The sequence below is a fragment of the Labeo rohita genome, chromosome 7, assembly GCF_022985175.1.
Source record: "Labeo rohita strain BAU-BD-2019 chromosome 7, IGBB_LRoh.1.0, whole genome shotgun sequence".
Taxonomy (NCBI): Eukaryota; Metazoa; Chordata; class Actinopteri; order Cypriniformes; family Cyprinidae; genus Labeo; species Labeo rohita.
The window spans coordinates 26,582,168-26,598,248 of NC_066875.1; the positions used below are offsets into that span (position 1 = coordinate 26,582,168).

Sequence of the window (16,081 nt, forward strand, 5' to 3'; positions counted from 1 at the left end):
GAAGTCTATCAGAGGCCAACGAAATGAGAAAGAGAGAGAGAGAGGGTGCGAGTGCGTATGGGAGAGAGAGGCACCAAAAAGTTCCATTGGTTTTGAGTAGATCATTGGGGCTCTTTATTTTTGCAACATCAAAGGGCTTGTGTCTGCTTTGATGTGGCAGCATGCTGTTTAAGGTACAGAGTGAATGGAAAGATGTCAAGCTGCAAGGTGCCTCTGTAGTTTGCGAGGAGGGCTCTGCAGAGCAGCAGATGAAAGGACCAAACAGGGTTTGATAATGAATGTCCAACAAGTAGCCCATCTCAGGCAGTGCTCACGCAGCGGGAGCCAGAGCTAACCTTCAACGACGCGCACAACGCCCCACACTCCTCCTCTAACTACTATCGCTCGCTCCCTCCCTCGCTCGCTCTTTTTAGCCGTCCGCCGAAAACTCCCGAGAAGTGAGCTTTAATCTTCTCGTCAATTAAAACTCAATACAAAAGCAACCGCACAAACACACAGATAAAGGCGCGTGCCTGCAACTGCGGTCGCAGATGCGCCGCAACACGCGCTGGCACTTCTTCTGTTCCATTCTCTCTTTCTGAAAGACATTTGATCTCTTTCTTCTTGACGGAGCATGTCTCTCTAAGCTCCGCACTAATTGGCTTCCAATTTCACCAAGACTCGACTCAATTAGGACATCGCTTACCAGCTTGCCTCCCCGGTCTGTTTGAAGCCATTGTCCACCGCTGTGCTGACAGAGTTTTACATCAGACTCTCAAACAGTGTCAACTCACCTATTTCTTTGATGTGCTATTTCAGAAAAACAGTGCGAACTGACAATGTCCTGCAATGCACGTGTGATGAAGTGTTGTTAGGCTGAACGCAACTGAAGCCTGATCAAATGGAAGAACAAACTTGTTCGAATTAGACAGTGCATCCTGACTAATGGTTTTTATGAAGCCAGATGTTATAAAAATCGTATTGTCATGAAGGTATGCCGGACAGAAGTACGAATTTATGGCTGTTACGTAGTTTTCAAGTGATGAAAGAGAGAAGAGCAGACCTCTTCTTTATATAAATATTTCAAGCGGGTCCAACACTTTGACTGCAGACGAGGCTCCAGCTTTAAAGATCAGCTATATAGAAAATATGTGTGCTATTTTAGACTTGTGAAAAGTGGATATTCATTTCATGTTCTCTGGGGTAAATGTGGTATGAACCCCCCTTACCCAAAATTCCCTGGTGTGCTGCCCTTTCAAGCAGCCTTAGCCACTCTGTGACAAGTGTAGCTCACCAACATGCCTGCCTGTGGTAAAATGAGACCCTTAATGAAAATTAAGCTGGAATACAGAACCTTAAATGAAGTTATTAATTCAGTCCTTTGTAATTGGAGTACTAAACCTGTCACAGGCACTGCGTGTGTAGCCTAGTGTGTTCTGTACCACTTTTTAGTGACGCTCCCCCGCTGCTGAATCTTTAGTGTCTTGGCAAAAGAAATTGGTGGTAGTTTATAGGTGGCCTTATAACCATTTACTTATATTTAAATTTTTCATTTGAGTACATACATGTTTTTACATAGTACTTATTTTTTAAAAAAAAATATCTGTATGTAATTACATCTGTAATTAATTTCTGTAATTATAGTTACACTGTTGAATCATCCCTTACACCTTAACCCAACCTTAAACCTACCCATACCACCAAACCTGTCCCTAACCATACCCGTATCTCACCTCAATAGAAACAAAAGCGTTTTACAATACAATATCAACACAATACGTACACTGTACTTATTTTTTGATCTAAGTTTGTACATTTAAGTACCTAATATATATAGTGGGACCTATTATATTTTACTAGTTGTGAATGTGACTTTCCTGTATTGATTGCAATGCAATAAAAATATTGTGTACCGTGTAACAATGGTGACGTCTTTATATTGAGTTGTGCTTGCAGAGTGCACACATAAACAACGTGGTGGTGTAGTCTGATTCACAGACAAAAGAAAACAACATTTACATTATCAAAGAACATCATCACTGACTAGCCTAGCATAGTCTAGCGTGAGTTCATGCACTTTAAAAAACACTCCCAGTACCATAAGTGAACACAATACAGTTACATCACTCTATGATAAATAAATCTCTTACCCTTTATTTACACTGCACACGTCTGCAGCGCGAAGGAAGGGCATTCATGAACTGTGCCCCCCTTTTCCATCCTCTCCCCTCCTTGCTAAAGGTGATCGATTTCGAAAGTGAAAGTGAAACCGAAAAAACAGCGCACATAAAGTGATTGCAGGTTTTTGCAAGTGTCAGCAACTGGACATAATCACAGACTGCACGCTTCCCACCCGAAACACCCCTCCTGCTTAATGTAATTTGTGCACCCCCTAGAAATTTAAATGCCTCCCGATGGAGGTGCCCTGGAGCCGGCTCTGCGACGCAGCCACTGGAGCTGATTGCAGCTACTCTAGTCAATGCTTGTGTTTATACCAGCCACGTCATGGCAAGTTTCTGAAGCGCCCCAGAAGCAGCTCTCTACACTGCATCACTAAAATTAGGCGCCTAGTCTATTTTGGATGGATAATAAAAATAATCTCTTGCTATCATCAAAGGCATCAGTAACAGGCGATATCTCTGACTATTGACGATACACAATACTATAGTCTATCGGCAGAACCCTATCACAAACTGTTTCTTTTTACTGAATCAAAAACATTGAGTGCGACCAGTGTATTCTGATTTCCAAACAAATTACTGTTATGAGCTGATTCAAAAAGACAAATTTGAGATGAGAAAATCACTCTTATGTCATTCTAAACCTGTATGCGTTTCTCTCTTCTGTGGAACATAAAGGAAGATATTTTGAAGTTTCAGTTCCCATTAACTTCCATGTTATTTTTTGCCCATACAGTGGTTGCCAATAGAAGCAGAACTGTTTGGCTACCAACATTCGTCAAAACATCTTGTTTTACATTCCACACAAGAGAGGAAGTCCTACAATATAAATGAAGGACAATTATTCTTGGTGACTATGTTTATTTGTTTAAAAAAAACTTCTGTGTGATACACATGTCTGCGCCCATTCCTCTTGTATAGTCTACAAACGTTAGCCTGTCATATGGTCACCCCATCATGCTGAGGGGACAGCTAAAATCCTGCATCTCTTCCTGTCCTCCAATATTTACAATTAGTGTACAAGTCACAGTCTTACAAAATGTGAAATGACAAGAAATGACAAAAACAATTATGCTAAGGGAGTTTAACTGATAGTACTTCTCTGATTAGAATATTAGCATTTCTGTCAGAACTCTCCTCTCTGTACCCCAACAGTCCTTGTGGAAAATCATCATGACAACCCACACCTCACTATTTGTCATTATATCTGTCACTGTCGGACTCATCAGAGCTTTATATTCTACACCGATGAGAAAGATGACAAACTAATCATGGCACATGAGGAAATATGAGATAAAGTGATCATGACAAAACAACAGGCAATAAAGGAACAAAACAACTCTATTTCCCATGTTTTTATTATGCAGATCAAAGACAAAGACAGACTGAAGAAGCCACATATCTCTGACACACACACTTTAGGTATAAAGAACGTTTTTCCATTTCTTTCAACTGTTTGAGTATTATGCCAATAAGCCTGATTTGACCAGGCCTAAAATCCTGCATATTTTTCTTAGTTCTGAAGCTTTTTTTTTTTTTTTTTTTTTTTTTGACATGAGTTTTAGAGCGTGTAACAGTGCATCTAAAAACTCTGAGATAAAAAACTAGATTAAGAAAGCTGTAGCACATTGCAGGTAATCTGTTTACGACGTCTGTCGGCACACTACTGCTCTGTTCCTCGGCTGAGTCATTGGCTAATTGTGTTGTCACTGTCAGCACATGTCAGCTGGCCACTGCATGACTGTCCTTCTGTGTCCAATGCCAGAAATGCACCACATTCAGGATGATAGACAAGTTCATTGAGAGATACTAGAGAGTAAGTCAGTTGAGTTAATTTGTCTGTCTCTCTTTAATGGAAGAAAATGGCCATTACTGTTGTGCAGAATTGTTTATTGTGGTCTCCATTTGCCAACCAGGGTTGTGCACCATTCAGAATTAAACTGAGAATGCCTTTTAAATTGAAATTAAGTTTCTGACTTTCAGTTTTAACTGAGAAAGCATATAAAGTGAGAAAGCAAACAGGATGTAAATTTGCAATTCAGATTTGATCGTATGGAGATACGCTGCGATTCAAAGAAATTCATGTAACTGTATTTCTTTTAAATAGAAAAACAAAGTTTGTCTCGATTGGCCAAATAGGCTCTGTCTTTTACACTGTGGATGCCAGAGCTACAGAGGGGATGGAGACATCATGCTGATCAGCTCTGGTCTCATCAAAGCCAGACAACTCCCACACAGGATCAACACCAAACCCTCACAGCACCTTCCACTGCCCAGACCGCCATAAATGCCATATATTCTGGCTCCCATCATCAGATCATTACTTGAGCAATTAAAATGGCAGAACTGACTGAACTTTAGGATTAAATAAACACAGTAACTGCTCAGTATTTACTTGTGGTATGAGTTTGCTCTATAGGCCTACAGAGCAGAAAAATTTCCTTGAGTGGTTTAAGGCAGTTGAGACCATTAAGCAATCAAAAATATGTAAATAATTTGCTTTTAATTTTAATTTGAAATTGTCTGAAAATGGTTCTTGCACACTGTTGAGAAATTATAGAAAATGTGCAAAAAAACAAACAAACAAGCAAAAAAAAAAACAAAAACAAAACAAAACAAAAAAACAGGCTGAACACAAGACTATGATATTAAACATTTATGTAATCTCATTACGGTATGCTTCCATAAATTACTAGTGTTACTATTAGTGTTTTTAATTTAATTCAATTAAATTTAATACTTTAATTCATTTGGTTATTATACAGTTAACAATTCCAAGAGTTACATTCCAGACATAATCTCTATACATTAAAACCTATAAATTAAGTGAAAGCATTCAATTTTCTGATTTATATCTTCTGGTAAAACGGGAATTTAAATATTTATATATTCATTACACTACAAGTCAAAAGTTTTTGTAAGATTTTTAATGCCTTTAAAGAAGTCTCTTCTGCTCACAAGCCTGCATTTATTTGATCCAACGTACAGCAAAAGCAGTAATATTGTAAAATATTTTTACTATTTACAACAACTTTCTATTTGAATATATTTTAAAATGTAATTTATTTCTGTGATTAAAGTTAAATTTTCAGCATCATTACTCCAGTCTTCAGTGTCACATGATCCTTCAGAAATCATTCTAATATGCTGATCTGCTGTTCAAGAAATATTTATTATTGTTATTATCATCTATATTTTAAACAGTTAAGTATATTTTTTCAGGCTTCTCTGATGAATAGAAAGATCCAAAGATCAGCATTTATCTGAAATAAAAAGCTTTTGTAACATTATACACTACCATTCACAAGCTTGGAGTCAGTATCATTTTTTTTTCTTTTTTGGGGGGTATTAATAAAATTAATACTTTTATTCAGCAAGGATGCTTTAAATTGATCAAAAGTGATGACAGACATTTATAATGTTACAAAACATTTCTATTTCAGAAAATGCTGTTCTTCTGAACTTTCTATTCATCAAAGAAGCCTGAAAAAAATCTACTCAGATTGATGTTCAGACATCAGAATATTAAAATGATTTCGGAAGGATTATGTGACTGGAGTAATGATGCTAAAATTCAGTTTTGAAATCACAGGAATAAATTACACTTTAAAATATATTAAATATATTAAAAAGTTAATTTAAAAAGCAAAAATATGCAACATTTTACTGTTTTTGCTGTACTTTGGATCAAACGCAGGCTTTAAAGAAGAGACTTCTTTAAAAACATTAAAAATCTTTTGACTGGATTGCATCATCATATGCACATTCTAAACGTATATCTAAATATGTCGCACATTGTTCTTCAGGGGGCACCCCCCCCATCTTCCCCAACGTTTTACATGATGCTAGACTACCCTCTTGTGTTTGAAGTGTGGTTCTGCATGCTTCTTTCTAACTGTAAAAGTGGGGTCCATGTTTGTGCACAGCCGCGAGACGCCAAAGCGTCATTACGTTTACTATTTTGTCATTTGCTGAGCGAGTAACTCGTTTAACTATCTCACTTCCGCATTTAAACGCGGTTGTCACTCTCGAAACTTTGCCTTGCATGACTAGTGTAGGGAAAATCCCCGTCGGACCACATGAGCACCACCTTCCTGCTGCAGCAGAAGTTGTTTGGCTTTATATTGTGTAAAATTAGAGTTTAGTAATTAGTAACGACACTCTGGACTTGACACTAACTTTACGCAGTACGCGTGAAGAAGCCTTTATTTTTAAACGTTAAGCAGATATGTGAACATTAAATCAAAGTTTTTGACACAATGTGCAAAACAACAATCAATTACTGACTTGTAAACCAAGTGTCACAACACCTCCGGTCTTCTCTGCAACAAGTTTAGACAAAGACTGCTTTATGTGTAACCAACTTGACAGTAGGGACTTCCTGGAGATTCGGACAGCAGCACCTCCTCTTTCACTTTCGGTTCGGACGATTATTACCATAAAGTGGCTAGACGGACTCTAAAGACAGATAAGCATGTGTTCGTGATGTTTTCATAATCCAGGGTATGTATCACAGCTACGGAATATCTAGCCTAGTAAATAGACTTTTGTAATCGTGTTGCGATATACTTTCGTGTCAAAAAATGTCAAATGAGGCACATTTGTTTTTAAATGATATGCGTACAGGTATGATCATGAATGAAATATTAATTTACCTTCATAGTGTGGGGGAGCAATGACGTTCAGGAGATATTTTAGATCTTGATTGGTAAGTGTTGTTGCTGTTGTTTTTTAATTACGTTTCCTCATGTCTGCGGGGTATATTTATTCATAGTCATTTTGATAAAGTTCCTTATTTAACTAAAAGAATCACACCCTAATCTAGAAGTAAGTTTAGAAAAAAATAAACAACGGGAACACGGTTAGTCCGCTTTCGGGGAAAAAAGAGGAAATCAGTGCCTAAATTTATACTAGCTGTTCAGAGTATTACAATATAATGTATGACATCTCTTTGATATCTAATAAATGCTATATATATATTTATGAAAGTTTCTTTTGAAAGTTTCCTCCCTGTCTCATCCCTTTAGTTGTGATTGTGACCATCTTTAAGTCAAGGCTGAGTAGCACTATGAGTGCTCACCAGTTGGTCCTAAAACAGCGAGCAGAGCTTCTGTCAGTCCTGTGTGGCGGAGGGAGCGCCGAACCTCTGGACTGTGTTCTGGACCTGCTTCTGGCTTGGGAGATTCTTGTTTGGGAGGATTACCTAAGCATACGAGTGGCGGAGAAATCTCTATGTTCCAATGTCAGGCAACTTTTAGATGTGGTGTATGATAAAGGAGAAGATGCATGCAGCCTTCTCTTGGCTGCGATGAACCAGGTCTTACCTGAGGAGCAAAAGGCTGGGCTGTCTTTTGGGAAAGAATGTGCTGTGGTGGACAAGAACAGACCAGACACTGCAGCTTCAATGTTATTGGCTGACAGGCCAGTGTTAGTGGGAAAGCTCAGAGATAATATTGACGGAGCATTAAATGCCTTACTGACAACTGGGTGCTTCACCATTAAAGATTGTGATGCGGTGCAACTACCTGTATACACACCCTCACAACAGGTAATTTGTTTGAATACTACTTTAGACTAATATTAATTAGTCTATTTTTGACTTTGTTATGAAATTCCTGAAATTTAGTGTGCCCCATGACTGTTTTAGACTATGACTAATTTTCAGATTATTGCCAAATGAAATTTGTCACATTGTAATATATATCTTATACGTAATCTGAAAATGTAGCAATTTTCCTACAGTACTTGTTAAATGCAATTCAGTTTGCCATGTAAATATTTCTTTCTATCAAGCTTGTTAACAGTAAATGTCCATTACTTGTGGATAGACAGTGATCTTGTTGGATTATTGCAGGTCCGGAGGCTGTTAGACCAAGTGAGGTTTAAAGGAGAAACTGCTGCAAAGACCATACTACAATATCTAGAACAAACAGAGCCAACCAGACCAAACCCTGAAGATAAAGAAAATCACCTTTCTGCCAGTATGAGACATTTTTCAGTTGTGTGGACGGGGTATCTGTGCATGTCTTTGTCTTTGGTGTCACTGTCTGTGAACTGCACAAAGATGGGCATAATTATGGTGCCTGTGCGAAAGTATTCATACCCCTTCATTTTTTTTCCCGCATTTTGTTATGTTGCTGCTTTATGTTAAACTGCTTTAAATTACTTTTTTCCCCACATCAATTTACACTCCATACACCACAATGGCAAAGCAAAAAACAGGTTTTTAACATCTTTGCAAATTTATTAAAAATAAAAAAAAAATTTGATTCCATTGCATAAGTATTCATACCCTTATTTGGGTCAGTTAAAGTTTAGCTCTGGAGCATTCATATTGCTTGTAGATATTACTACACTTCGTGAAGTGAAGTTAACCTGTGGCAAATTCAGTTGAATGGGTATGGTTTGGAAAGGCAGCTGAAAGTGCTTATCAGAGCAAAAACCAAGCCCTGAGGTAAAAAAGAAAAAGAAAAAAAAAAACTGTATAGAAACCTCAGAGACAGGACTGCATCAAGCCACACATCTGGGGAAGAGTTCAGAAAAAAATTCTGCTGCATTGAAGGTTCACAGAAGCTTGTCATCTCCGTTACCCTTAATGGAAGAAGATTGAAACATCCACGATTCTGCCTAGAGCTGGCCTCCTGGCCAAACTGAGCAATTGATGGAGAAGGACCTTGGCTAGAGTGGTGACCAAGAACCTGATGGTCACTCTAGTTGAGCTCCATGATCATATATGCAGATGGGAGAAATGTACAGAAGGACAAACACCACTGCAACACTCCACAGATCTGTGTTATATAGTGGTGTGGCAAGACTCAATCCTCTCCTAAGTGAAGACACATGAAAACACACTTTGCAAAAAAACCCCTAAAGGACCTTCAGACTGTGAGAAACAAGATTCTGTGGTCTGATGAACCTCAATTCCAAGCATCATGTTTGAAGGAAACCAGGCACTGCTCTTCACCTGCAGAGTACCATCCCAAAAGTAAAGTGTGCTCGTAGCAGCCTCATGCTCTGGGGCTGTTTTTCAGTGGCAGGGACTGAGGGACTCGTCGGAGTAGAACGAAAGCTCAGTGCTCCAAAATACTGAGATAGCCTTAATGAAAATCCAGTCCAGAGCATTCAGAACCTCAGACTGGGCAGAAGGTTCACCTTCCAACAGGAAAATGACCCTAAGCACACAGCAAGAGTGGCTTATAGACAACTCTGTAAATGCCCTTGAGTGGCCCAGCCAGAGCCTGAGTTTGAACTCAATCAAACATTTCTGGAGAAACCTTAAAATGTTTGCCAGACCCCATTCAAGCTGACAGAGCTTGAGAGGTGAAGAGGTGAGGCCAAGAATGGCAGATAATTGCCACATGTTGATGTGCAAATCTTGTTGCATCATACCCAAAAAGATTTGAGGCTGTAAAGGTGCATTAGGAGGGTATGAATACTTATGCAATGTACTTATTTCAGTTTTTATTTTTAAAAATTAATGAAGTTGTGACAGTCCTGTTTTTGATTTGTCATTATAGTGCATGGAGTGTCGATTTATGTGGAAAAAAAGTTATTTAAAACAGTTTAATATAAGGTAGCAACATAAAATGTGAAAAAAGATAAAGGGGTATGAATACTTTTGCAAGACACTTTATGTTAGATTTTATCACTTATAAGAGCTGTTAAATACATGAAGGTAAATGTACTGAATACAAGCTGTCAATACAAATTGTCTTTTCTTTGCATTGTTTCTTCAGATGTATTGCTGTACCAGAAGAAGCTGCGAAGCTCTGTTGCTGCCCAGTCCCACTCCCTTAGCACCTATGGCGGGACAGGACGTTTCTCCTTGGATGACATTTACACCGACGGACTTCTTGAAGTGATGAATGGCTCTGGTGAAACTACTACGCTAGGGCTGGAGGATGTGGTGGGTCCCTTGGGGACTCTTAATGAAGATGCTGACACCGTTCTTGTTTCTGGGGAGGCAGGAAGTGGCAAAAGCACACTGCTTCAGCGACTGCACTTGCTCTGGGCAAGAGAAGCTTTGCTCACAAACACTTTCCTGTTATTCCCCTTCAGTTGCCGCAAGCTAAATGCAGAGCACAGAGAGCTATCTCTGAAAGAGCTCCTCTTTCTGCACTGCTGCTGGCCCGATCGAGGTCAGGATGAGGTTTTCCAGTTCGTCCTAGACCATCCTAATTTGGTCCTCTTTACCTTTGATGGACTCGATGAGTTTAAACAGGGTTTCACAGATGAAGAACGCCACTGCTGTCCTACAAAGCAAGTGCCTATACCTGTTTTGCTTTTCAATCTGTTGCAGGGTACTCTAATGAAGGGTGTTATGAAGGTGGTCACTAGCAGGCCACAGGCTGTGGGCCCATCGCTGAAGCGCTATCTCCGCAAAGAAGTGCTCTTGAAGGGTTTTTCTCCTGGAGGTATTGACTGCTTTGTTAAGAAACATCACAGCGACCCGGCTATGGCTAGACGTGTCATAGAGTCCCTCCAGGCTAACATGGTGTTGCTAAGTCTTTGCCACATTCCAGTCTTCTGCTGGATTGTGACCAAGTGCCACCAGGAGCTTCTGGCTGGTCAAGATAGTGTTCCCCAGACTATCACTGATGTTTACCTCCTGGTCTTACAGCATTTCTTCCAGCGAAAGTCATCTCAGTCTCAAGGAGTCCTGGGAAAAGCCTGGTTGGAGGAACATCTGGACACAGTGTTAAAACTCGGACAGCTTGCATTGGAAGGTCTGGAAGCCTCTTGTTACGTGTTCTCAGGATATGAGCTACAAAGAAATGGGCTCACAGAACAGGATGTCAGCATGGGTTTCCTCATTTACTGCAATGACCTATCTGTTACAGATTGTAAACGCTATGAATTTATCCACGTCACCTTACAATGTTTCTTCGCCGCTCTTTATGTCGTTCTGAATCGTAATGGCGATCGCTCCGCAATCTCCAGACTCTTTCAGCCTCAGTACAGGCAGCTGTCGGGCAGATCTCAAAGATGTCTAGGACACTGTATTGACAGTTCTGTAGAGGAGGTGGAGTCCCATGTGACAGAGACACCGAACCTCCAGATTACAGCTCAGTTTGTGTCAGGACTTTTATCCCGGCGGCACCATTATCTCTTGCTAGAATGCTGTCCTGCTGCTGTGTGGGAACGCAAGGTCAAGCAGGTAGTGAAGTTGTTGTCTAAAGGTATGCAGAGACATTTCAAGTCAATTCCTCGTCCTGTAGAGGGTGAAAAGAAGAGCATGCATGCCATGCCAAGTTTTGTTTGGCTAATTAAGTGTATCTATGAAATGCAAGACAACAGTATTGCTCAAGATACCATGGCTAAGCTGGACGTTGAGCATCTGAAGCTCACCTACTGTAACATTGGACCTGTGGAATGTACTGCGCTGGCATATGTGCTAAAATACCTGCGGAATCCTGTTGGGCTCCAGTTGGACAACAATTCAGTGGGAGATGTGGGCGTGGAGCAGCTTCTCCCATGTCTACACATTTGTCACTCCCTCTAGTAAGATGAGAGGTTTCACAACTGATTGCAGTTTTGTTTGAATTGTTGTTTAAAGGAATAGTTGACTCAAAAATTTGAATTTAATTATCATTACATGTTCTTTAAATTACTCAACCACTTGTCATTCCAAACCTGTATGCATTTCTTTATTCTGTCCCTGTTGAAAAAACCAGCATGTGCTGGTTTGGAATGTTTTGCAGCATGGCAGCTGGTTTGAGCTGGTTTAAGATGGTCCTTAGTTGGTCTAGAGCTGGTTTAAGCTAGTCTTAAAGGGTTAGTTCACCCAAAAATCACTGACCCTCAAGTTGTTCCAAAGTGTGAGTAATTAATGACAGAAATTTCATTTTGGGTGAACTATCCCTTTAAGCTGGTCCTGAGCAGGAGCTAGTTGCTTAGGACCAACTTAGGACCAGCACATGACCAGCTTAAACCAGCTAATAACCATCTTATAACCAGCTCAGGACCAGCTTAAGCCATCTCATGACTAACTAAGGACCATCCTAAAGGGAAGAGAAGTCCACTTCCAGAACAACAATTTACAGATAATGTACTCACCCCCTTGTCATCCAAGATGTTCTTTCTTTCTTCAGTTGTAAAGAAATTATGTTTTTTGAGGAAAACATTTCAGGATTTTCCTCCATATAATGGACTGATATGGTGCCCTGAGTTTGAACTTCCAAAATGCAGTTTAAATGCAGCTTCAAACAATCCCAAATGCAGTTGTAAACAGATGAAAACGGTCTTATCTAGCGAAACAGACGGTTATTTTCATAAAAATAATACAGTTTAAATTATTAATGTTTAAGTTGTATTTTTTTAATGAAAATAACTGATCATTTCACTAGAGAAGACCCTTCTTCCTCAGCTTGGATCATTTACAATGCATTTGAGATCGTTTGAAGCCGCATTTAAACTGCATTTTGGAAGTTCAAACTCGGGGCACCATAGCAGTCTATTATATGGAGAAAAATCCTGAAATGTTTTCCTCAGAAAACATAATTTCTTTACGACTGAAGAAAGGAAGACATGAACATCTTGGATGACAAGGGGGTGAGTACATTATCTGTAAATTGTTGTTCTGGAAGTGGACTTCTCCTTTAAACCAGCTCAAACCAGCTGCCATGCTTCAAAACATACCTAACCAGCATATGCTGTTTTTTTTTTCAACAAGGGTGGAACACAAAAGAAGATATTTTTAAATTAAATTTTTTTGTCCATATAATTCTAATGAATGAAGTACAATGTTGTTTGGACCCAAAAAAAGCCTTTAAAATATCTTATGTTCTGCAGAAGAAACAAGGTGATACAGGTTTGACAGATTTACATGGTGACGGATTTTTCATTTATGGGATTTTTTTGTTTCTGAAAACTGTTTTGCAAATGAATTTATAAGAATCATTGCTTCCTACAGTTTAAGGAACAATAACATATCTGATGAAGGAATCCGGAAACTTCTGGAAAAGGGAATGACGTGTGAAAGCTTCCAAAAAATAGCGTGAGAATATCAGCATTTTATGAATAATGATAACTTATATTTTATGGTTATACTTAGAAAAAACAAGTTTCATTATACCTCAATATTTCTGCAGGCTTTTCAACAACAACCTCACAGATGCTTGCACCCAACACTTTGCTTTGCTGTTAAAATCAAAGCAGAACTTCCTAGCTTTGAGGTCAGTGTTTATTTCAGGTCAGGTTATAATGTGCTTTTTCTGGCCCGTTGGATGCTGATCATTTGTATAACGTTTTATTTATTTGTACTGCACTTGTAGAAAGCTGTTTCTCATACAAAATATATAATTGCATTGTAGGCTTGGAAATAATAACATCACGTCGCAGGGAGCAGAGCAACTGGCAGAAGGCCTAAGCTACAACCAGTCTTTGCAGTTTCTTGGGTGAGGTCAATAATGAGAGGAATTCATTTTTGTATGTTCTAATACTGGGCCTATATAAACAGTATTTCCATTCTGACTTTTTATTTCTAGATTATGGGGTAATAAAATTGGGGACAGGGGAGCTGAGGCATTGGCATCTGCTCTGAAAAACAGCACATCGCTGATATGGCTAAGGTAATCTTGTATAGTCCTATATTACCATAATTCTGCATTCCATACATAAATATGAAAAAAAAAAAGTCCTGTGCAACTTTCAGCTAGTTTATACTAAACAGTAAAAAAAGTTGCCTATTCAGATAAAACTAAATTTCCGCGTCATGCACCATGTGCTAATTTGTGTAGGTAGTGATAATGTTGGTTTGTTTCAGTCTGGTGGATAATGGTGTGGGCAGTGCAGGTGCATGCGCTCTTGCTGAACTCATCAGTCAGAGCAAAACTATGCAGGAACTGTGGTGAGTGACTTATTTAATCCACTTTAAAAAGAAATTGTGTAATTGAGATTTACATGCCTGTATATGCCTGAGATTTACATGCCCTCTCTCTCTTTCACTAAGGCTAAACAAAAACTGTATCACCAGAGAGGGGGTTGAATGTCTAATAGAGGCACTAAAAATGAACACTAGTATTAAGGAAGTCTGGTAAGGTTTTTTTTTTTTTTTTTCTTTTTTAGTACTTCAGCTGACTTTTTGTGCTTGTTTTTACTCTAACAGTGGTATTTTTATGTTGTTTTTTAAAAACCTAGTTCACACCCTTATGAGTTATAATAATGTTTATAAATTATATCGGCCAAAATTATAAATTTCCAGTATCATATTTTTTTTCTCATCATTGTATAAACATTTTAACACAATAAAACCACAATAGCATACATTCAGTCAAGACTTAACAGAAGTGTTAAGACTATTTAAACTGTGTACTCAAGTTGTCACATGTGAAAGTTATACTTTTACATAATATTTATTCATTACAATATTTCTGACCAAAACAATAGACATCTTTGTTTTTTTTTAATATATATATTTTTTTGCTGTTATTATTCATAGTTGTTTAACTGTTCAAATTTTGCTAAAAGGACTATAGCCTGGTTTTTAACAGCAGGTTCCTTTGTAACAACCTACCCCATTCAATTTCAATAGAAATTAAATGCTTTATTACATTAATACACATGCTCGATGAATAGTTTGTGCTGTGAATAAAAAGGTTTTAATACCTTAATACAAAGGTTTTTGCTTTGTGCTCTTAAAGGCTGAAAGGAAATAATCTGCGCCCAGAGGAAGAGGAGGAGCTGAGCAAGCAGGAAAGCAGATTGACCTTTTGAGGGCAAGACGGCTTTGTAATGCCTACCACCAAACTGAAAAAAAAAAAAGACTGGACCTAGCTGAGGCACACATACCCAAAAGCAGGAAGCCTTTGTAAATTGCTTACATGTGACCCTGGACCACAAAACCAGTCATAAGAGTCATTTGTTTTTTTAAATTGAGATTTATGCATAATCTGAAAGCTGATAAATAATCTTTCTATTGATGTAGTGTTTGTTTGACATAGATAGGACAATGTTTGGCTGAGATACAACTATCTGAAAATCTGGAATCTGAGGGTGCAATAAAAAAATAAAAAAATAAAAAATTGAGAATCACCTTTAAAGTTGTTTAAAAAAAAATCTTAGCAATGCATATTACTAATCAAAAAATAAGTTTTGATATATTTACGGCAGTAAATTTACAAAATATTTTCATGGAACATGATCTTTACTTAATTTCCTAATAATTTTTGGCATAAAAGAAAAATCGATAATTTTGACCCATACAAAGGCTGTTGGCTGTTGCTACAAATATAGGCTATCCGTGTTACTTATGACTGGTTTTGTGGTCTAGGGTCACATATGGAGTTTAGATATAGCTTAAAAGCTATGACAATGATGGAGAAACCTCACAAATAAGTAACATTCAAACAGTCAAGCCAGTACACAAACTGAACTTATAAAGGAGAGACAAGTAATACACAGGATTTTCCTAGTGCTATCCCTTGCACTCATTATCAGTTTACATTTGTTAGGATACTAGTTTATTTTAATAATATGTGTGTTTTTGTATATACATAATCTATTGAAGCTCTGTTACTTGCATCACAGAATACCAGAGTTATGATGGTTTTGAATACACCTTCTGTGACTTATATTAAGCTGCATAATAGCCAAAGATTTATTTGTTTATTCGTTTTCACACAAAATGAAATGTGTTTACTGATACAGGAGCTTCCATCCTCAATCTGTGTAAAGCATGCTGTAAAAAGTACAACATGAATAACAATAATAATAATAAACCTCTTGGTCAAATTTGAATTAAATATGCATCTATAGTTGCAGTACGCATTTAGACATAATGCTTGAGAGAACTGAAAGGAAATAAACTGATGTACAACCTGTCACATTGCCAGTTCCTTAAACTCCTCATCCAAACTACTGGAAAACCCCAAGAGGTGGGGCGAAATAAAAGACACCCGAATTGACCAATCAGAGCTGTCGCT

The 16,081-nt window shown here is 38.2% G+C and overlaps 1 protein-coding gene across 4 annotated transcripts; it reads left to right on the forward strand.

Moving 5' to 3' along the window:
- Window positions 1-6,152: 6,152 nt before the first annotated feature.
- Window positions 6,153-16,067, forward strand: nod2 (nucleotide-binding oligomerization domain containing 2). 4 transcript variants are annotated; one of them, XM_051114491.1, is made up of 12 exons: window positions 6,153-6,662; window positions 6,823-6,867; window positions 7,162-7,707; window positions 8,014-8,140; window positions 9,896-11,660; window positions 13,072-13,155; window positions 13,250-13,333; window positions 13,472-13,555; window positions 13,646-13,729; window positions 13,924-14,007; window positions 14,110-14,193; window positions 14,801-16,067. In XM_051114491.1, the coding sequence occupies exons 3-12, from the start codon at window positions 7,228-7,230 to the stop codon at window positions 14,871-14,873; spliced, it is 2,949 nt and encodes a 982-aa protein (XP_050970448.1). In that variant the 5' UTR covers window positions 6,153-6,662; window positions 6,823-6,867; window positions 7,162-7,227; the 3' UTR covers window positions 14,874-16,067. The 4 variants fall into 4 exon arrangements, with proteins under 4 accessions (XP_050970448.1, XP_050970446.1, XP_050970445.1 ...); XM_051114488.1 differs by having other exon boundaries at window positions 6,154-6,662; window positions 7,187-7,707; XM_051114489.1 differs by lacking the exon at window positions 6,823-6,867 and having other exon boundaries at window positions 7,187-7,707.
- Window positions 16,068-16,081: the final 14 nt, after the last annotated feature.